General features: G+C 36.9%; 5 protein-coding genes across 5 annotated transcripts in view; 2 read left to right on the top strand and 3 right to left on the bottom strand.

Moving 5' to 3' along the window:
* Positions 1–5141, bottom strand: part of LOC134793485 (uncharacterized) — a 29095-nt gene extending 23954 nt beyond the window's left edge. The window contains exons 1-5 of the mRNA XM_063765069.1: positions 4737–5141; positions 3642–4543; positions 3134–3283; positions 2043–2149; positions 1020–1173 (exon numbers count right to left, since the gene is read on the bottom strand). Of these exons, the coding sequence (XP_063621139.1) occupies positions 1020–1173; positions 2043–2149; positions 3134–3283; positions 3642–4442 (1212 nt within the window). The 5' untranslated portion in view covers positions 4443–4543; positions 4737–5141. The remainder of the gene's footprint in view (positions 1–1019; positions 1174–2042; positions 2150–3133; positions 3284–3641; positions 4544–4736) is intronic.
* Positions 5142–5788: 647 nt separating this feature from the next.
* Positions 5789–7425, bottom strand: LOC134793455 (NADH dehydrogenase [ubiquinone] 1 beta subcomplex subunit 7). Its single transcript, XM_063765030.1, has 3 exons — positions 7189–7425; positions 6853–7021; positions 5789–5969 (listed from the first exon to the last, which is right to left on the bottom strand). Exons 1-3 carry the CDS (start codon positions 7295–7297, stop codon positions 5888–5890), a joined length of 360 nt encoding a protein of 119 aa, XP_063621100.1. The 5' UTR covers positions 7298–7425; the 3' UTR covers positions 5789–5887.
* Positions 7426–7937: 512 nt separating this feature from the next.
* On the top strand, positions 7938–11388 carry LOC134793453 (serine/threonine-protein kinase Nek8-like). The gene is made up of 6 exons (XM_063765028.1): positions 7938–8096; positions 8200–8290; positions 8382–8552; positions 8643–8803; positions 8882–9032; positions 11088–11388. The coding sequence occupies exons 1-6, from the start codon at positions 8026–8028 to the stop codon at positions 11319–11321; spliced, it is 879 nt and encodes a 292-aa protein (XP_063621098.1). The 5' UTR covers positions 7938–8025; the 3' UTR covers positions 11322–11388.
* Positions 11389–11525: 137 nt separating this feature from the next.
* LOC134793454 (U2 small nuclear ribonucleoprotein A') lies at positions 11526–15149 on the bottom strand. The gene is made up of 6 exons (XM_063765029.1): positions 14975–15149; positions 14666–14813; positions 14124–14288; positions 13443–13627; positions 12811–12957; positions 11526–11745 (listed from the first exon to the last, which is right to left on the bottom strand). The coding sequence occupies exons 1-6, from the start codon at positions 15054–15056 to the stop codon at positions 11702–11704; spliced, it is 771 nt and encodes a 256-aa protein (XP_063621099.1). The 5' UTR covers positions 15057–15149; the 3' UTR covers positions 11526–11701.
* A 3905-nt stretch (positions 15150–19054) lies between these two features.
* LOC134793474 (proteasome-associated protein ECM29 homolog) overlaps positions 19055–21583 on the top strand; it is a 48925-nt gene continuing 46396 nt past the window's right edge. The window contains exons 1-3 of the mRNA XM_063765058.1: positions 19055–19179; positions 19296–19414; positions 20426–20554. Coding sequence (XP_063621128.1) covers positions 19128–19179; positions 19296–19414; positions 20426–20554 — 300 coding nt within the window. The 5' untranslated portion in view covers positions 19055–19127. The remainder of the gene's footprint in view (positions 19180–19295; positions 19415–20425; positions 20555–21583) is intronic.

Here is a 21583-nt window from a genome sequence, read left to right as displayed (position 1 = left end):
GCATTCAAAACTGATATCAATTAGCCAAATAAGCAAAACGGTCCGACACAGATAATTTCATAATCATTTAGATTTCCAAATTTGGTTACGATTGGTTAAGTTTTGGAGGAGGAAACAGAGGAGTACGAAACCATGATTTTTGAGATTTTTACGCAGGATTTTTCGCCTTGTCCTTATCGCACTACTTTTAGGTGCCGCTTCCGTTAGCGAGACGGGTATATTTACCTAAAATATTTAAAACTCAGCTCCTGTTTCGTCTTAAGCCCCGTCTCCATATCGCGCGGCAAGCTATCGAACATTAGCTCGCGCGGCAGTCGCGCGCAATGGATACCGGGATACCGCGCGAGCCAACTCGATCATTGGCGCGCTCGCGCGCGCCGCGCATAGAACCATTCATTGTTGGTTTTTCGACGCGCGGCAAAGGAACGTTCGCGCGCAGTTGGGACGGATGTGTATATATTTCAGTTGGCTCGCGCGGCCGCATACATGGATAATGAAAAGTGTCGTACTTTAATTAAATTATACGGCACTAAACAGTTTCTATGGAACAGTAAATCTAGTGATTATCGCAACAGATCATTTTTCTATTTGGCTATACTTGGTTCCGAATAATTAATTTTTGTGATATAATGTGGTCGATCGTCGGATCGCCTGCCGCGCGCGGCGGACGCGCTATAGTTCAAGATGGTGCCAAAATTGGCTCGCGAGCCAAAATACAGGTTTGCCGCGGTCGAACAAAGCTCGCGCGGCCGCCGCGCGATATGGAGACGGGGCTTTACATAAACAGGGTAGAAAATAACTGCATTCCCGTTCCCAGGGAGGTTTCAGGGTTGGTCCCGTAGTAAAATTTGCTTAGTATAATCCCAAAACCTCCTTGTCAACAGGAATGCAGTTATTTTTTAGCCACTGTGTATAGAGACTTTAGAGACACATCTCTTTTTGTTAAGCCATTAGATAATGGCCAAAGGAAAGTTAAATTGTTTCTTGTTGGGCCATGAGAATATATCTAATGGACTTACCTCTTTCTTATCAGTCTTTTGGTCGGGTTTCATGGACTTGGACGCGCCAGACGTCGTAGGCTTTGGTATCTTGGTCACCTCCACCTGACCTGACTTCATTGTGGTCTTCTTCATCTCGCCAGATGGAAGCTTCACCAAGACTGTGTTTGGTAGGCTGTAAAAAACATATAACATATAAGTTAGAGAATCAAAAACATGGGTGGTTTAAGTTAAATAACCTGCCTGTAAAGCCGATGGTCCTGGGTTTGAACCCCGGTAAGGGCATTTATATGTGTAATGAGCAAAAATATTTGTTTCTGAGTCATGGATGTTTCCTATGTATATAAGTATCTATTTATCTATATAAGTATGTACTGTATGTATATCGTCGCCTAGCACCCATAGTACGAGCTTTGATTAGTTTGGGGCTAGGTTGATCTGTGTAAGATATCCCCTAATATTTATTTATTTACAAGTTGGTGGTAGCAGTTTCAGAAAGAAGTGCAGATTCTTCAACAATTCAATATTAGGGTGGATCAATTATTTCTTGTTGTTGTTTCGTCCCAATATTTTCGTTACACTACCACAGTTGTTAGAAGCAATGTTGTATAACAATTTACTAACGTGTTTAATTGAAGACTCATTGTGATCATAAATTACAGCGCGGTCATAAATAACACAAAAATGCATGTTTGGTAATAATAAATACCATAAAACTGGGGTTTTAAGAGTGACGAAGGAGACCCAAACCATGGCAATGAGTGACAAGAAAAAGTTGATTTGATTCACCCATTATCAAATGTAACTTCAGACAAATACTTCAGTACAACATTATTAAGGTGCATCCAGATCTGCGAGTGTGCACGCATGTCTACTTCAGATTGCGCACCTAAGTAGCGTAACTCATCAAGGCACGTATGACGCGCGCAATCTACAGCAAACTAGATCTAGATCTAGAGTCCAGACTCTGGACACACCTTGAAAGCACCAGGTGGTCCAAATAACAGGCCAATTTCAGACAAAAATATTTTTAGGAATACATACTTGAGTTTTCCAGGCCCTTTCTTTAATAGGGATGAGCCTCCTTGTAATAGTGATAACGTTTTCTGGTGTATTTTGTTCTGCCGATTTATCGCTATTTGTTTTTGTACCTGAAAATATTTAAATAAATGATTCAAGGGTGTACATGTAGGTATCAATTGAAAAATAAGAAATGTTGTTTGGAAGTAACTAAACTATATTTCTTGTAACAGAGGGGTGCAGGTTCTGACAGCAACAGATTAACTGACCTCAAGTTATCCCAGCGCTAGGCTAGCATCTTATTGGTGCCCCTTGGGTGGTCTTGATCATGAGGCATTTTTATAGGCTCGCAGATGCAGGGTCTAACACCCTTAGGCCCACTTGCACCATTCACTAACCCTAGAGTTAACCGGTTAAACCTGGAGTTACCATGGTTACCAGTACAATTTGACACTGGGTTAATGGTTTAACCGGTTAACCCTGGGTTAGTGGGATGGTGCAAGTGGCGCTTAGTAATCTCGGGCTCTTAGGTATGTGTGGCATTCTATCTCTTTGTGATAGTCTGCCACTGGCCCTTGGCACCATCTTTCCTACCCATGACTAGGAATTGTTGACATTATCATTATGTCGGCTAAAAGAAGGACCCTAGTCTATACCAGTGAGCAGCCATTCTGGAGATCTTTAAGGTATGCCTCAGGGTGGTCACATCAACTTATCCAATTTCTTTGTCCAATGTGTATTGCATCCCACATTTTGCTTAATGAGAGAGTGAGACGCACTGACATTGGATCTAAAGTCACTTCCTGACATCCAACAGTTAATGCTTTTTTTATTGTTCTCCTACTTGCAAATTAAACTAGATTTTACATCTTTGGTCCACCTTGTTAGGCTTGTTATGGTCCTATTTATTTATTTAAACTTTATTGCACAGTAAAGAATATACAGTGACAAAAGGCAGACTTAATGCCACACGGCATTCTCTACCAGTCAACCTTTAGGCCAAACAGAGTGGCATAGTTGGTGCGGGGTATGTAAAGAACACTAAAACTTGACATCCTATTCTGACTGCATCCTACATTCATCCATCCTATCAAAGTATATATTGTAATAATTACCTCTCTGATGATCCTCTGCTGCTCCTGGACTCTCGCAAGACGCTCTGACTCCTGCCGCTGTGCAGCCAGGGTAGATGCGTCTAGGTTCTTCTCGTCCATCACATCTCGGATGTTCCGTCTCATATTGAGTGCATTGGAGTTTTGTTTTTTCTAAAAATAAGAGGCTTTATCAATTAAATACAATAATAAGTAGTTATTGGTTAAACAAAACTGAAGACATCATAACCTTTACAAATAAACAAATCATTATTCTGGGGTAATCAAATCAGTTCAACCTAGTTCTGTAAGCTCAATAAGGTATGTATTGGGGGTACTAAATTAAATAAATATAAATACTTAATTAGTCATACATTTCCATTCATAGACAGCTGAAATCATAATTTTTGGCTCAGTGTGATAACAACATCAAGTTACATAAGGAAGCAAAATTCTGTACAAGTAGTCACAAGTAGGCAACATTGAACAATAAGTAGTGATTTAGGTTTATAAAAATACAATTAATACTCACATCTTCATCATTCTCTGTCTTCTTTTCTTCCTCACTCGGTGTTTTCTCTTCTTCATCATCTTTCTTTATTGGCTTAACACTAATCTCACCCATTTCTTTCAACTTTTCCGTAATGTCAAAATCTTGACTGTTCTCCTCATTTTTCATGTCTAATAATTCATCCGCCTTTTCTGGACACAACTCACTCTCTTCAACTTCTGAAATCTCCACATTTTTAGTTAAATCTAAGTCACCATCACTAATAATATCACTTATAGATAATGTTTTTTTCTCTTCGGGTAACTCCGCTTCGGCAGGCACAAGCTCTGGCTGTGGACTGGCGGGTTTAGGCGGCTTTTCATCACTCTTCTTACTTTGTACAATATCACCAGTCTCTGGATCTATGTAACTTTCGTCATCCTGGTTTAACTCTTCAACAGCAGTTGGGTTAACCACAAACTCCTCCTCTGACAAACCATCACTATCCGATTGACTGTCCTCACTTGTAAAATCACTTAACTCTAATATATTGTTACCAACAAGACTTCTTATAGCTACACCAGTGTCTTTTTTGAGTTTTTTCGTGAAATCGTGAAATTGTTTGACTGCTTCTAGTTTCCGTTTGTTGCTCATGGGCCGCGGGCGCGGGTTGGAGCGCCGGCGGCCGCGCATGGCTGCTGCCTGAGCAAAATGCGCCCGCTGGATCCTGGCTATAGTATCATCGTCATCGTCGCTGTCCCAAGTGTCCTCATCAGACCCCTCTTCGTCGCGACTTTTTCCTTTTCTCTTGTTGCCAGAACTGCTGCCGCTCACGTCACTCATGGTTTTCTCGTTCACGCTTCGAAATCCAAATATCTTTCGTTCATGTCCCGCGACGCCAGAGGAAATTTCGTACTCAAAATGTCATTCTCATACAAGGTATCCTAAAACAAATTACATACAGATTTAACTGAATTTTATATTTAAAAACAGTGACATCGTTTTTAATCATATATTATAAACAAACATTACAAATCTCTCTTCAAGATCCTTACGTTCTTTGTAGTTATTTCACGGCTTAGAGAAATTGTATAAATAGGAGGTGAAATAAGCCGGATAACACCTTATAATATTCACCTTATGCAATTCCTCAATTCGGAAAACATTACATTATATTGTTGTTTAATTGTTAATTATCACTACAAAATAATATCTGCAATTAAATTTTAGGGAAGCCATTACTTCCGCAGTAAATAGCCTATTCGACAAGCGTGTGTTTACAAAAATTGTCAGAAGATGTCACAAGAAAAGCTATGAGATGACTCTTGGGTGACCATAGTTCTTAAGGTGTGTAATTGCATGTCATTTGATAGAATCGTGCATGACACTTTAACCTCTTCATAAATAACTTGGGATACAAAACACATCCTTGTTGACTTACATCAATACGGTGTAAGTTACGGAAGCAATTTTTTTTAGACAATGGCAACATTATTGATTTTATTTAGTGTTGTCATTCGCTAACCATAGACTCGTTGCTTATTATTTTCAAAATCTCTGAGTAAAAAAATGTTACGAGACGAAAGCAAACTCACTGTTTTTGTTATGTTGGTTTTCATGATTACTTATACTAAATTATAGACAACTTGAGTTGAAACAAATACGGAACTGTACGGGTTTATTTTTCTGTCAACTGTATGGAAATAGTAGATTGTGTCACAAATGACATATTCACAGCGAGGGCGTACATTGAATCCTGAACGAAGCAAAGGATTCTAAAACGTAATCCCGAGCGTAGCGAGCGATTCAACTGTTAACGCCCAAGGTGAAAATAATTTTGCTACTATGTGCTACATTATACTGCTTCTCATATCAGCATCACCTATGAGGAAATCATTATCGTTTCCATGTTGATTATGCAAAATAAATTGTCCTACAATATAAAAGTGGCCCTTTGATCCCTCCTAGCAGGGAAGAAAATGCCTTTTTTCGAATAGGAATCCTAGGTTGGTCATAAAAAGCTTAAATATATAAAAGTAATTTGCCATGAAATAAAAGGTTACTTACCAGGTACAACCCTTACTGTAACTGACAAATTCGAATAATTCCATTAGGTTTGATATGGAATGATTGTTTGAATTCTTCTTTACTTCTTTAAAATTACTTTATTATAAAAAAAAGGTTAAAAATAAATAGTAAATAAACAAGGATTTAATTGATGATCTATTTACATTCACAAGTATGAATTGTATATTTTAACAAGTAAAACTACAGTATCTTCCAATGGTTTATGCTGCAGCACCAACAAGTCGCTGCTCACGTTTTCGCAGGCGGCGCTCACGCTCAAATTCTTTCATACGCAGAACATAGCTGTAATCATTTAAAAATAAATTAATAAAACACTTTTCTTGGAAATAATTTAAAGGTTTTTAAAAATAGAGATTTATTAACTGTAATGAATAATTCATCCAGTTTTAATTTTTGTTTCAGATTCCTTTAACTCAAATATTCTACCATTGAAACGAAACATTATTGCCAATCACTTTATCTTGCCCATTGAGAAATAGTAAAAGTTTGTTTCCACAGTTCAGGACAGGTCAGATCAGGGCAAGACAATGTAGAATTGTATATCAATCATCACTATTATGGGAAATTTCTTACTGATGAAAAACATTTCTCAAGACATAATATTTCCTCAAATAACTACATGAGGTTCTAAGTATGGCTTAACAAATCATATATTACTTTAAGCTTTAAATTATATAATGAGTTATAATCATGCTACTTCAAATTATCTCGGAGAAGTTTTATCTAACTTATAACAATTCTGTAACAGAGACTGGACTAAGAGGTACTTTTATTGATGCTTCATTTCTTCTTATTTTATGCAGTGATTTAAAGGACTCTTGAATGCATGAAAGTTGATAAAAGTAAACATATTTTCCATAATTATTCCTAGATTGGCTAAATCACTCATTCAGCATCTATAACCAAAAATATGGCACAAATAGAAGAGAGATTAAGCTAGAGATTAAGTTAACTTTGGACCAACTGAAATAGAAATGACAGAGGTCATTATGAAAAACTGGACAAGTGCGAGTCGAACTCGCCCACCGAGGGTTCCTTACTTTTTAGTATTTGTTGTTATAGCGGCAACTACATCAGTCAAAATTTCATTTGTCACCAGAACTTAAAATTAAATAATAAAAATATCTTTCTCAGAAAATACAGCGAATATAAGACCAATACTTACTCTTGTTGTTCACAGTTCAGATAATTATGTTTTTCATGGGCACACTTGTAAAGCATTGGCATCTTATCGTATCTGCACACTTGGTATTCTAATAAATGGTGGGCACAGTAATCGCGGAATTTCGGGGGGATTCGAGCGGATACTAGATCCTCGTCCTTCGCTACCATTTCTGTAAAATCAACAAAGTTTGTGGTTATAACCTGTAGAAAAACAATTATATAATAGCAGTAAAACTTGTACCAGACCAAACAAATTATTAAAATTCTTTAAAGAATGAAGTACTAAGTTGTGTTTTGCCGATTTAAGTGTATTTAATCCAGTTTATCCGATGAATACCTCGTTGTTTTCGCTTAATTGCAAAACCAGTTTGCGGGTCGAAGGTAGGCTTATCGTCCATGACAAGCCCCACATCGCGAGCGTTCAATGAACCCATGATCTGACCCATGATTAAAGTTTAGCCAGAACTGGGTTTCAGGTGAACAAACACTCGGTAACCAATAATTAAAAATGGTTTTATCTGATGTAGTCTGGGTGTTGTTCAATACCCTCAGATTTTTGATAGCCCATAGACACTATGACATGACAGCTCTATTTTTTTTTGACGTTATGATTCATTTCACGCATTTCAAAGTACCGACAGCAAGAGAATAAATTGAATTTTAATAAAACTAGAATGAAAACTCATTACGATGAGGCCCCGTGCATGAACATAGGGGGCCGCATAGGAGCTGTCAGATTTTTGGCGCGAGGCGTAAATGTGTCGTTTATGCTTCCAATGTAGCCCATAAGATGGCAGAACCTACTATGCACAAGGAAACGTACCGACGAGAACGGTAGATGGTAGCACTTGCTTTGGCAATGTACATGTGCACATAGTGCACAATATGTTTCCGATTCAGGCCAAAAGATCGCAGACCCTCCAACGCGCACGGTCCAACAGTAATATCGTAATATGTATGTACCTATTGTTATTTATAAGAGCATCATTACTGAACCACAGTAAAACACTATCTTATTACTAAATTGGAAGTCTGAGGGTAGATGGAAAGCAACCGACAAATACTACCTACACAAAACAATGCGCACGATGGTCCCTCGTATAAACCGTTAAGCAACGGATTCGGCACTTTAATCAATTGACTCCTTTTTTTAATTTATTAGGTATTCATTGCAATGGACACTGTAGCAAGGTATAAAAAACATAATTTACATATTTTAAAAACCATCGGAAAGGGCACTTATGGGTACGTAATTTTTTTGAACACCTGCTTATGTTTAAAAGCTTCTATTTCTATCTTTACTAAATTATAGTTTATAAAATATAAACAAACGGTTAATTATTTTCAGAAATGTGTTTTTATGCGAAAGGCGTGATATTCAATTAGTGACAATAGTGAAAGATATACAATTGGACATAAAGATACAAGACCACAAGAAAGTAAGTTAACAAACATATTATGAAATTTTTACTTCTTTACCATAATTACAGAATGTTTTTTCACCATGTACTTATCGTTTTTTTTTTTCAGGACATTGAAAATGAAGTCGATATTCTGTCAGCGATGAACCATCCCAATATAATTAAATTCTATGATTGCTATTACACTGATCGTCATGTTATGATATCTATGGAGTATGCTACCGGTGGTAACCTGGCTGAATGCATGTACTATCGCTATCCAAAATTAATTATACAGCAGGTATAAATCTCAGTTTAAATCAAAGAGAAATGCACACGCACGCTCCCTAATCTAGGCTGTATTAAATTAAATCTTGGTCATCTATTTCAGGAAATAATGTTTTTCTTGTCACAAATCCTGCTTGGTGTGAACTACATACACAGTCTAAATGTGATTCATAGAGATTTAAAAGCAGAGAACATTCTCTTAACTGGCAAACATGGAATTTTGGTGAAAATAGGTGACTTTGGAATTTCGAAAATGTTGGCCTCGTAAGTAGCTTTGATTTCTAAGAAGTATTTCATTCTACTTACCAAGAGATGGCGTTGTTAATATAATTATTTTTTTAGTGCCAAGAAAACCTCAACAGTGATTGGGACTCCTTATTATTTGGCACCAGAGCTATGCGAAGGAAAACCTTATGATACCAAAAGCGACGTGTGGGCTCTAGGATGTTTATTATATGAAATGTGCACACATAAAAGGCCTTTTGAATCGGAGGTAAGTTGCCTCAGGGTGGTATTTCCACCTGTCCAATGTGTATTTGTGACGTTCCACGGGAAAAGGTACCTTATGAGGGTTTCTAGTTTCGGAGATATGAAATGTTTTGTAAAGAGGTGAAAAAATGCTCAATTTTTTTTTAATGTGTGATCTGAAACCTTAATGCGTAACGTTTGTTTACCTGTTTTTATTTTTGTTATAAGTTAGTTATAAGCCTAGTAATGTCGTCTCAGAGTTTAGTAGAAAAGGTACCTTATGGAAAAAAGATTGAAAATTCCCAAAAAAACTAGTCAATACGGGAAAAGAAGTTTGGTAGAGAACTGTATTAGCATTCTGCAAAACTAATTTGATAATTTCAGTTCTGGTTGGGGCGCCTCGCAAATATTATAACCGTACATCGACCGACATTACAAATCCAAGTAGCCTGCTATTATACCAAAGTTACTCTCGTCAAGTCTTTCTTAACTAGAATAATCTTCATTTGGTTTGGTCGCATGCAGTAAATCAGCCATTGGTTTGCTGAAAAATGCCAATACCCGACGCATTACCTTATGGAATATCTGAGGTCATTGAACCTCAATGCCGCTTATCTTCAATAGCAACCGAAATATATTATTGATAAGAAATAGACGATTTATACCATCTTAACCCCAAAATATTATTAGTTTATCCTAACTGTTCCATCATCATCATGCCTCATCATGTAACTTAATCACAAGGTACCTTTTCATTACATACAAATTATTGGTCTTTTTTAAGATTATTATGACGAAGAACTAATTAAATTTGGGGCAGTTTAATGTAAATTAATATTTTCTATTCATAAAAGTTAAACTGTAATATGATTGATATTTTGTAGTGATGTATTATTAGATTTATTTCCATAAGGTACCTTTTCGTAAATGTATGGAGCAAATACTGTTATTGTTATGTAAGTTTAAAGTGACATAAGGGGTTAAATATAGTATTTAGTTGGGGTTTTAGGATTTATTTCATTTGAATGACAGAATTTCTTTCATATGTGCTCAGAAAAGTTGATTGTGTGTCACATTAAAAGTAAAAATATTCAATTTTGTGATTTTATATGAAAAAGTCAGAAAATACATTTTCACCTCTAAATCGGTATTGTTTTTTGCTTAAACTGTCTGTCAGTGTCGTTTTCTAATAGATAAAATTTAAATCTTGAGAGCTCATTGCGATCAATCGTGAAAATGAAATAAAACTTTATTTTCAAGAGATTGGTTAGTATACACATAGATCAGTCGATATCAAAAGTTTCTATTTGCATTACAGAACAAGTCGCAATATTTTTTTAATCTCAGATATATAAGGTATTATTATTTGTAGTCAACTATGTAACTTACTTCAGGAACATAGTTTTTTAGGCGGCTAAACTTAAAACTTCTCTATCGTAAAGTTGCTCATTTCACAACATTATTTTCAAAAAATCATATCTCTGTAACTACGCAACCTAGAAGGTTGATCTTTTGTGTTATCGATAGCTTATTTATTGTAGATTACTGGGGTATGCATAACTCCATACCCGCCATAAGGTACCTTTGACCGTGGGACGTCACATTTTGTCTCACTTTTGGTGGCTAGCCATAAGCCGCGCGTGGCGCTGTCGCCACCTAGCGGCCATATCAATCCTGATCGTAACAGACGCGTTTTGTTAGAGACATAAAAATGACGTGTTATTGTAAAATTTAAGCTAAAATACATATAAATGAAAATTATAAAGAAATATTTTAACTTATTAACCATAGGTATAATGTACCCATGTAACATGTTATGTTGAAATAAAGTGGCAATGTTATTGTGACGTAGGCCCGTGTCACTCTGGGAATGGAAGACCATGTTTTATTAGACCATGTTCTTTACCTAGTACTATTATTTATTCTGTGCCCATACTTACTTTACTCTTTGGGTGTACCGTACAAAATATACAGGCTGATTGAAAATTAGGTGAAAAGTTTTGAGCTTGTACATGGACATACCCATAGATAGATATCTAGACATACCTCATTTTTCATTTAATTTTGTTTATTTTTCCAGACATTAGTTGGCTTAGTAAAGGCAATAACAAGCGAAAGCGTACACCCCATAGACATGACGATGTATGATCGAGGTGTACAGGATCTAATCGACTCCATGCTATCAATTCTACCAACGAAGCGGCCATCAGTGCAGGAGCTTATGGGGAGGCAGGTTATTCTGCCTATGGTGTATACAGTTTTATTAGACGCGGGAAATGAGGAGTTACTTTATGAAGTTACTAAGGAGTTCTAAAATGATTTATATTTATGTTTGTCACCTCAACGACGTAGCTTTCCAAGCTGATGTAATATTATAATGAAATAATTGTAAAATATAAATGCGTGCGGGTTACGCTTTAGCAATTGAATAAATTAATGTTTAGTTAAAGTGACATGACAATAAAATTAAACGGAGAATCAAATAAAACAATTTAATGACTTTAAGCTTGATTTATTAAAAAAAAGTTTCGCTAATAAGAAAGTGTGTATCTGTTCTTTTGCTAAATAAGGTTTATTGTGTAGTATCCACCTTAAAAGCAGTATTTGTAGTATGTTCTTATCAGCTCAACGGCACACAAGTATATTCTTAAAATTAAAGGAAATGTATCTATTCTTAACATAAGTTTCGCATTCTCACAGGCCATTCTGGTCAGTTTCCATTTCTTCTTCGTCTTCCTCTGAAATAAAAGAAAATTATCATTGGCATCACAGGCAATAAATCACATTGTTAATATTAAGAATTGGAGACTGAACGAGCTCATTATTTGTTGAATTTGGGAATGGTATTGTAGTCAGGGTTATTTTTCAGCTACGTAGGTACTATTTACCTAGTTTTTAGAGCCCTCATTTTTTTTAAATATTTGTTTTTTAATGTAGTTTTCACACTAATGCCAACATAACTTGTGCAAAAATGAGTTTAGGGTGGTTGGTGGTGGTCAAGAATCGATGGAAATCACTACTTAAGTGAAAACTTATGCAAATATTATTTGTGACTGTGATAAATAAAAATCTATTTGAGTGGGTCAGTGGCAACAAAATGAGTCATTATATGAGCTATAGTTTTGAAAAGCTTTCATAGACAAGTTTTTGTAAAACTGGGTTTTACGCAGTTCCTAGATTATATCTGGCCGAAATACAAGACCTCTAGAAAATAAATGGTATGCCATAAAAATATACAGCCGTTCCAAAAACGTGTTAGGCGGCTGCAACCCTTGAATCAACCCAAATATGGTGCTGACCGCTGTTATCCCTGTGACTGAAAATTATTAAGTTAAAATCTATTGTTTCAATTATGAGTAAACAAATCAATTCAATTCATGAGGCACCATTCTTCACTTTCAGGAGTCAGTCTCCATCATCGAGGAACCACTTTCTGATGATGGACTCCTGTGGAAATTATTGGTATCAATTTCTTTATGACGAATGAAAAATAAGACTATAAAAAAACTAAATTAGTCAGGGCGCGTTCTAAGTGGATAGACTGCCATAGTTGATAACACAATACTAAAAATATGTAGTATTAAAGTAACAATATTAAAAACGTGCAGAGCCGATGCGGCAGTCAAAATAGAAAATGTGCCCTGTGTAAGTTCATCTAAACATGACATATTCATCAAAAGTTATTACATTGTTGGTTGCCCATTCCTTGCCAAGGGACACCTTAGTTAGTTACCTATTGCTTGAAAACAGCATTATATAACAAAAATATTGTCCAAGTAGATAGTAACAAAAAGCTATCTTACGCTGGCCATTTGTTGGCTGTGCCTGCAATGGCTTCTGCCCAGGAATCTGCCCTGACTGCAACATCCTTGTGAGCTTCTCAACCTCCACCAGGGACGAGGCATTCTTGATGGCTTCTCGGATCTTGTGGATCTCTTGAGGAGTGAGGTCTGGAAGGTGATATTATACAAATTAATAAAAGCATCATTATCATATCACCCAAAAGATGTCTGCTGCTGGACACAGGCCACAATAACCTCCACAGTGATTAGACTATTTGTGCATTTCTTTCTCTAATGGTGGTGAGTTATTTATATGTAGCAAAACACTTCTTTGCAGAATTTTCAGAATCAATAGGTTAATTAGGGTAGTTTTTCACTTCACTCAGCTTATAAAATGTCAAAATAATTAGATAAAATACCAAAAGGAAGGTAGATCATTAGATCATTACCACTCAAATATCGATAACAAAGGTTATAAAAAGTAGGTACCTACTGCGGGCTAATCTACCCCATAAAGTGATTTCATAATAAAATAATGTTTAATACAAGAGTTCCCACTAATGCATGTAATTGAGGTATCTCACTCATAAAGTAGCCTTATAATTTACTCTCTCATACAGCTGAAATGGTTAGTAAATGGTCAAAGAACTTACTAGTGACTTTGTTGTCAGGCATGTTTCCTCCGGGGACAAAGGTCTTTGCCTTTCTACTGATCTCCTTTTGCATTTCCTTGCCCTTTTTACTCTTGAACAGCACATTGGCGTCATCCCTCTCTTTTTGCTTAATTTTTCGGAAATCAAGTAACCTTAGTTCTGGCATTTTAAATGCAATATAAGCTCTGGAAAAGAAAATTTATTTAATTAACAGTAAAACAAATATTCATTTTCTGAAAATTGTTGGAACATCTTAATTGTTCATTTATGTAGGGGCATTGGGATAGTCTAGAAACAAGTGAGTTCAAAAACCTGAATTGCTTTAGGATACCAAAAGGGATGTTTAATGTTTGTGTAAAAAAGATCAGAATATTTTCTGCAGTAGAGGTCTTCTCAACCTTTTGGACACCAATGACCAATATATCCGCACTGTAGGTCCAATGCCAAAGACCGATTAATCCGTCACAGACCACAGAGCAACACAGACCTATGTGCATATATGCATAAAGTTCAATTTCAGTTTTGACAATTCGGTGACGTGGCGTCCGAGTGACAGCTTTTGTGTTTCACACAGCATCGAAAAGGTTAAATGGTGGTCACATGCAATTGTGACCTGATCTTTTCCAGATTCAGCTCATTTTGTAAATTATGTCCCTAACCTTGTCTTTATATCCTACTAACCTGTAATGTTGCTTATTTGCTACTGGATTATTCATTAGGGACAGTGTTCTCAGTTTCGGCAATGTAGCTAGAGGATCCAAGTCACCAAGTTCTGTTATATTGTTGTTGGACATTATCAGAGACTCCAAATTTGGTAAATACTGCTCTAATGATTCACCAATCCTCCTGTAATAAATGGCAACATTAAATATATCAGCCACTACATAACTTCGTAAGCCCCAAGGATTTTTTTTTATTTCTATAAGGGTCAAAACTCGAATTGGATTTGTTTTGATCAAAGTATCTTACTATTATTTTTATGATTTCTTTTCAATGGCATAATAGGCATGTGTATGTGAAGTCCCCAATCCGCATTGGGCTAGCGTGGGGACTATAGCCCAAGCCCTCACGCATGAGAGGAGGCCTGAGCCCAGCAGTGGGACATATATAGGCTGAGTTATTTATTTATTTATTAATAGCCAATATCGTTTGATGGTGCAAAACGCAAAATAAATAAAACATATATACTTATTACTTTATTTTTAAATGTTATATGTACTTACACAATCCTATTGTTGTTCAGTAGTATGCATTTCAAGCGTTTCAATAAGGGGAAACCATCCAATTTTCTTACATCATTATCTGAGAAATCAATGGTATCAAACTGATCGAGTGTAGCCCCCAAGTTTTCTATTTGTGGTATTTTGTAACCTGCAAAAAAAAATCACATAAGGATAGTCAGTAAATTTAATACAATCAATCAAACCAAGATTACTATACCAAGTACAGTTAGAATTACAGCACAAACACAATTAATATTATAAGGAGAAAACAAGTATAGAGGTTATGTACGAGTCGATTCAGTTTCTAACCTCTCAAGTCTAATTCGCGATCCCGACAGGGATTCATATACTGCATAGAGTTCTGTATGAGCTCCGTTGTAAGCTTCACCATGATTGAATAACGTTTGTTTTGTTTTCTAGTAAATTATACGAGCTTTGTTTTTTGATAACGCCGCATCACACAAATCCACAAGAAATAAGTGTCAAATAAAATTGTCAAAGTTAACGCCGAAGTCTATACTCTATGGCCAACGCTAGTAGTGTTGCCGGGTGTACCAATCTTATGCTAGGTATACATGATGTAATCCTCGGATAAGTTGACAAAAAAAGTTTGTTTCCCCAAACTATGTATAGTTGGTCAAACTAATTTATCAGTCAGTAAGAACCAGGAAAACTATGCTCAACCTTTTCTTTTGGGTGCTAGTACTAGTGTAAGACAAAGATAGTATGATTCTCTCTTTCTATGATTGAAATGAGACAGTCCTTTGACAAACTATAGATACATAAAATAGAAAAAGGCACTTACGACTTGTACCGGTGCTTATTATAACATTCAACGATAACCAAACCAAATTATTTTATGAGTAGAAAAGGACGTGAAATACAAATTTTATGCAAGCTCGAATCTATGCATAACCGTTTTTCAACCACTTTTCTTCTTTTCAAAAGCCTTAGAGGATATAACTAACGGAGACGCCATGTCTATAATTTTCGGTACAAAATAGTCTGCCGTTTTTTGCGGGGGAGGGGCACATCAAATGTCAATCAATCAATCAATTTTTGTGTATTATGGCTCCATCAGGGCTTGATGATTCCGCCAGTGTCGAGGTTGGATAACACACGGCCAGTATGATATAGATCGTCGGTGATGTATATACGGTGTTCGGTTGAGTATCCATCCACCCTACAAACAAACACAAGCCATTCAACCTACGGACAACACGACCACTTCCAATAGTTAAAGACGTCATAAACCAGACAACGTTTGTTGTGTATGTATATAGATATATGTATGTATATATTATTAAGGTTATTATAACATTTACTAGATCCATCACCTGTCAGTATACCATACTTCACAGTTTGAACTCATTCTTAGTTAGGAATTTATTCAAAATATCACCAAATGTGGTATAAACTAGGGTTAGGAGGAAGTTAATATTTATTGGACGGCTTATCTCACGTGGGAGAAAATCATATATTGGATGACGTATTAAGGGGCATTCCAAAAGTATATGGTTAGTAGTACCTTCGTCCAGTCCACACTCACAGATCGAGCTGTCCCTTATTCGCATCTTGGCCAGGCGCACTGGCGAACAAATGTGACCAAGTCGTAATCTGATAATATTCGAAGTTGTTACCTTAGAATAGCCTTTGTGCTTGAAAAACCAGGGTTTAGGAGGGATATTTGGTTGCAAGTTACCGTAGTGTTGACCCTTGGCTCTACGTGAGAGCTGCCATGATTTATTCCAATTTTCAAAAAGACGACATCTTATCGAAGATCTTATGTCTCGAGTAAGCATTTTTGGTCAGAAGCGAAACTCTGGTGTATGGCAGATTTTGCACATTGGTCCACGACCTCGTTACCAGTTATGCCTGAGTGGCTAGGGATCCATGCCAAGACTACTTGCAAATTGGCATCATGGCATTCTCTAAGTTTATCTTTTATTTTTAAGGTAAGGTAGAAGTTATCCTTGGAGTGAAATGGTAGTCTATTCAGGTCCTGTAGGCAGCTCAGAGAATCAGTCAAGATTATACTTTTGTCTTGATTATGCGATTTAATATAGGTGATAGCTTCATATAGAGCGACTCCTTCGCCGGTAAATATTGAGGCTTGTGGGGGGCTTTTATTATTAAGTGTATACGTAACGTAAACATAGCCATGTCAGATAAACGTCAGTCCATACTTGTGGTTGACCATTGGCCGCCTATTTTCGACAGAGGGGAGCGCCTGTTAATGACCACTCCGTTTGGTTATATTCTCTAAGTCAAAAGCACGGACCTAGAGAGTAAACCGGATAGTGTACATTAGCCAAAAAGTGTGTCCACATGAGAAGTCAAGGTGGGCCGTTGCATCTCTTTCTAATTAGGGTGACCATAAGTCATATGTATGTGGGATATTAGGATAACATTGAATATATAGTTTGGCCAGGATCTTTTCTTATTCGTGCATAGTTATATTAGTTATAAAGAATCATACTGTCTTTTCGCTGTACTAGTATTATAGCCTAAAAAGGGATGGATATAGTTTTTATTTTCTCTTCTGTACAACGCTTCACACAACACTTAATTTAGTTGTTCTAAAAACTGTTATTAATAGGCGTAGATGCTGACCACGAACATGGTCGATCCTCAGAAGGTGGTCCGCCGTAACGTCTGTCAAGAATACAGGTATGAGTGAGTGAGATAGGGAGACAGATATGCTGACAGAACCAGAGGGTCTACCGCGAACCGCATTCGACGTGTCGCCCCTCTGCCACACTTACGTACGAAAGTGCTACAAAGAGGCAACACGTCGAAAGCGGCTCGGGGTAGGCTCTCAGGACACCCCCACTGTCCTGAGAGCCTTTTACAGTCTTTGCCGCGTTAGGTCCCAGGCCCTTCATAGCAAGCACTAGCCGCCCCTTTCTCAGCACCCATCATAATTATAGACTGCCGCTTATAATATCTGGCCGCCCTAGGCCCGGGCCTACTCGGCCTTAGGGCAAATCCGCCACTGCCACAGGGTCGCGTGGGACCGCTACGGCCGTTTGCTATAGTTTTTAACTAGGACGCTTGTCACTGGAGCATAGACACCGAAGTTTGTATCGTTTGACGAGCATCTTTCGCTGTCTCTGTAATTACTCTTTTATAGGAGTAAAAGAGAAAGATGCCCGCAATTTGCGAACCTCGGTGTTCACGGTGGTAGGCCATCTGTGCGAAAAGAGAAGAGTCGTGAAACGTAAAGAAACTAGTGATGTGCCGTTCCCAGTAAATTTTCCAAAGAGGGTAAATTCCCAGTAACGTTTCTGGTATCGTCCCAAATGTCAGTAAATTACCATAAAGTTCTATTTTTCTTTTATTATAAATGTATCTGTAATGTTTATGCGATTTTGATAGCCCACGCAGTGCAAGTGTAATTTTAAACGTCAAACTTCTATGAAATTATGACGTAAATAACACTTGCCCCGCGTTGGCTATCAAAATCGCTGCAGACTTTTCTCGGTCTAACTCTAAGGACTTTGGATTTCAATTTTGCCAATTATTTATTCTGTATGTGCTCTCATTTCACCAATTTAAACATGCCGAAATAAATACATACCTAGTCATATAAACTTACTTTTAAGTACGTAATAAGAATTGTGTAACACTGATTCTCATCGTGCCGACATCATGGTCACCCTAATGAGTTTGACAATGTTGACTTGTATTTTTATCGCAAAATGTAATAATTGTGGCTTCCTTGTGAAACAATATTCCACAATTAGAAATTCTTTCACTCCTACAACCTTTAACGCAACATTTATTCACCATTTTTAAGAAATTTTTCATTCACGTGTTTTGATAACATGTCATCACACGTTAGGGATACCAATTAATATTCAAAGTTACTACAATGTCTACCATATCAAAATTATTATTTTTTTGTTGTGCACATGCTTGGTTAAATCAGTTTTAATATTGACATCATAATTATTTACAAATTTCTTAAAAGATATCAGAACCTTACTCTAAATATAGCACTTAAATAATATAAGAAGGTATTTACATTCAGTAGTATATTGACATAAATACTACCACAGTGGTATATTTTTAACATTGGCAACATGTGCGAGTGAGACACCGCGACCCACCTTTGCTATCTCAAGTGGACCGTTTTCTCTAGTCTGGTACGAACGTCTTTCTGGCTCGGTGATAAGGTTAAATTTAGTATGGCAAAAAAAGTGACAGTTCACTCCATCTTATAACTTCATGGTCAAAAGCTGTTGGGCGGTTACATTTTCATGATTTTCATTATTTCACTACTAACTCCTTCATTCGTGTAAATTAAGCCTTACAGATCTTTTAAGAATAAAACATATGCTACCATAAATTGTCACAATACTATAACGTCAAATCACAGTATTTTGTCCTGTCATTCCGTTTTGGAATTTCGAGACAATCTTCGAGAAATTAAAAGCGATTTTCAAATAAAATCTCAATTATGTCGGAGATGGAAGTGGGCGATAACGAAAGTGACTGTTCCAATGATTTGTGTAAGTGCTAGTTTAATATCTGTACAACTTTAGAAAGCAAAACAATGGCTCAGGTTAACCTTATGTTTGGGCCGGCTGCTGTGGTTTAATTTATTTTTGGGTACATTCTTTCGTAGTGTTGCTGGATCGAGTGTTCCTGCGACTTGGGAACGCGGAAACCGATGACCAGCTAGAGAGTTGCCTTGGACGTTTCCTGCCTCCTGTGATCTTGAAGCTGTCCTCGGCGCATGAACAGGTATACAGACTGAAATTAACAAAATATTGATTTCTCGTAAAGTTAGTGTTGTGTAGGGGCTGGTATAGAAATCAATTAATCAATCGTTATGTATTCTAATTTAAAATGCATCATATTTTTTAAATCAACCAATTTTGTGTTCAAATTCAACCTTATTATGTCTTTTAGAGTTTCAAATTTATTCCAGTCATATTGATTTGCTTTCGTAACTAGTGCCTACGTCAATTCTTGGGATTAGTTGTCAAGCGGACCCCAGGCTCCAAAGAGCCGTGGCAAAATGCCGGGATAACGCGAGGAAAAAGAAGATATTGATCATGCTGGCTCATTCAGAGATTTAGTGTAGTTAACGACTGTTAACACTTTCAGTGCCAATCACCCCATTTCCTATACGAAATGAACTCACGCAGTAGGTTTTTGGCAGTAAACATGTTAACTGTTATTATTATAATGACTGTTGTCTGTCATATATTAAACAGGAGTTGTGATTCAATCCAGTAATGGTAATGGGTATATACCATTAGACTAAAGTATACATTAAACATATGTGTTTTCTGGGGGTCTCTGTTGTTTACCAAAAAGTTTTAAGTCAAAATGTATTCTTTGTCCGCATTTTCGTTAGTCATAATTTGTTTGGTCCAGAAATGCGTAACTTCAGGATTACCATAAAACAAACCTAACTTAACCTATCTATAGGATAACCTTACGAAAATCCTGAAAAGTTAATGGTTTCAGTTTTCACTAATGATAATATGACAAACAATACATTATGTCAAACAAAGGGACACCGTTTTCAGGTCATATCTGACTGAATTTTGCAATATAACTATATAACTGATTTTAATAAATGTCTTTAGGATATTAATGCATTCAATTTTAGATTGTAATTGTGATCAAGACCAAATTGGCATGATGTAAAGTAATTCCATAGTTACTTTAAATTGTCTTTAAAGGCCTGCATCCTCAACTTGTTACGAGTTAGCAGAGCATTCCTCACAATACTAACTATTCTAGGTGCGCACAAAAGTGATGGAGCTGCTGGTGCATGTGAACAAGAGAGTAAAGTGCCGCGCTGATGTACAGCTGCCAGTGGAGACACTGCTGCAGCTTTACAGGGACCCTAAGGCCAACAGCTTTATCATTGTAAGTGCATCATATCATAGGTAATATTTTGTATAAGTACTAGGCACAGACAAGATATCCTCCAGACTGAGCATAGTACTGTAGCTCTACCCCCTCTGCTACGCATACGGTAGTTTTACTCCATTTTCTTGTCAAAAGTGTCTTTGTGTGACGTTCATGTCTTTGAACGGACCAATCACAGCACGGCACCTCGCTCACCCCGTCCCCCGCACCCCCGTATTTTTGGCAGCATCGGTTTCATGAAATAATTGCTCTAAACTCCGTCTAGAGGATTCCTAGTCTATGGTACTAGGTAGGTGATCTCATTAATATTTTATCTGGCGAGATGAGTGAAACAAATGGTGAATGAATGGAATTACGCCCTACACGGTGCCGAATGGAACTACTATCAAATGACTCCCTGTCAAGGTTTGCCTTTGCTCAAGAAAAAAAAGATCAATACAATACTTGTGTTTCCTAAGCCACTTAGGGTTAGGAAAATTATGTTACTAAGTTAGGGTTTACTTTTCAATGAAGTAACAAATTTACCCACCTTCATGTTGAACACATCAAAATTAGAATATTTTGAGTTATACATTGAGCAAACTCTAACTAGATTCTATTGTTTATCCAATCCTTAACTTTAAATCAATGAACTAAATACAGTGTAAACTTTATATAACAACACTCAAGGGATTGGACACTTTTTGATGCTATAGACAGTGGCGGATTTGTCCTAAGGTCCAGTAGTCCCGGGCCTAGAGTGGCAATATATTAGGGTTGGCAGTCTATAGATGGGCTGATAAAGGGGCGGCTAGCAGTTACTACAGTGCCTGGGGTCTAGGGCGGCCAACACTGCAAATCCACCGCTGGTTGTAGAGAATTTTCGTTAAATAGAGAAAAATTAATATGAAAGTAAACCAACTAGAGGCAAAAATTTCAATGTTATAGGGAGTGAAAAATCGAGTGACGTTATATGTAGCCTATTTTATAAAGCTACAAGTTACAATTTACAAGCGGAAGTCTCTTTCTAACCCTATTTGTGTTAAA

The sequence above is a fragment of the Cydia splendana genome, chromosome 9, assembly GCF_910591565.1.
Source record: "Cydia splendana chromosome 9, ilCydSple1.2, whole genome shotgun sequence".
In the NCBI taxonomy this organism is placed as follows: Eukaryota; Metazoa; Arthropoda; class Insecta; order Lepidoptera; family Tortricidae; genus Cydia; species Cydia splendana.
Note: the sequence above shows the minus strand (reverse complement) of the source record. Positions and strands in the feature narration are given on the sequence as shown.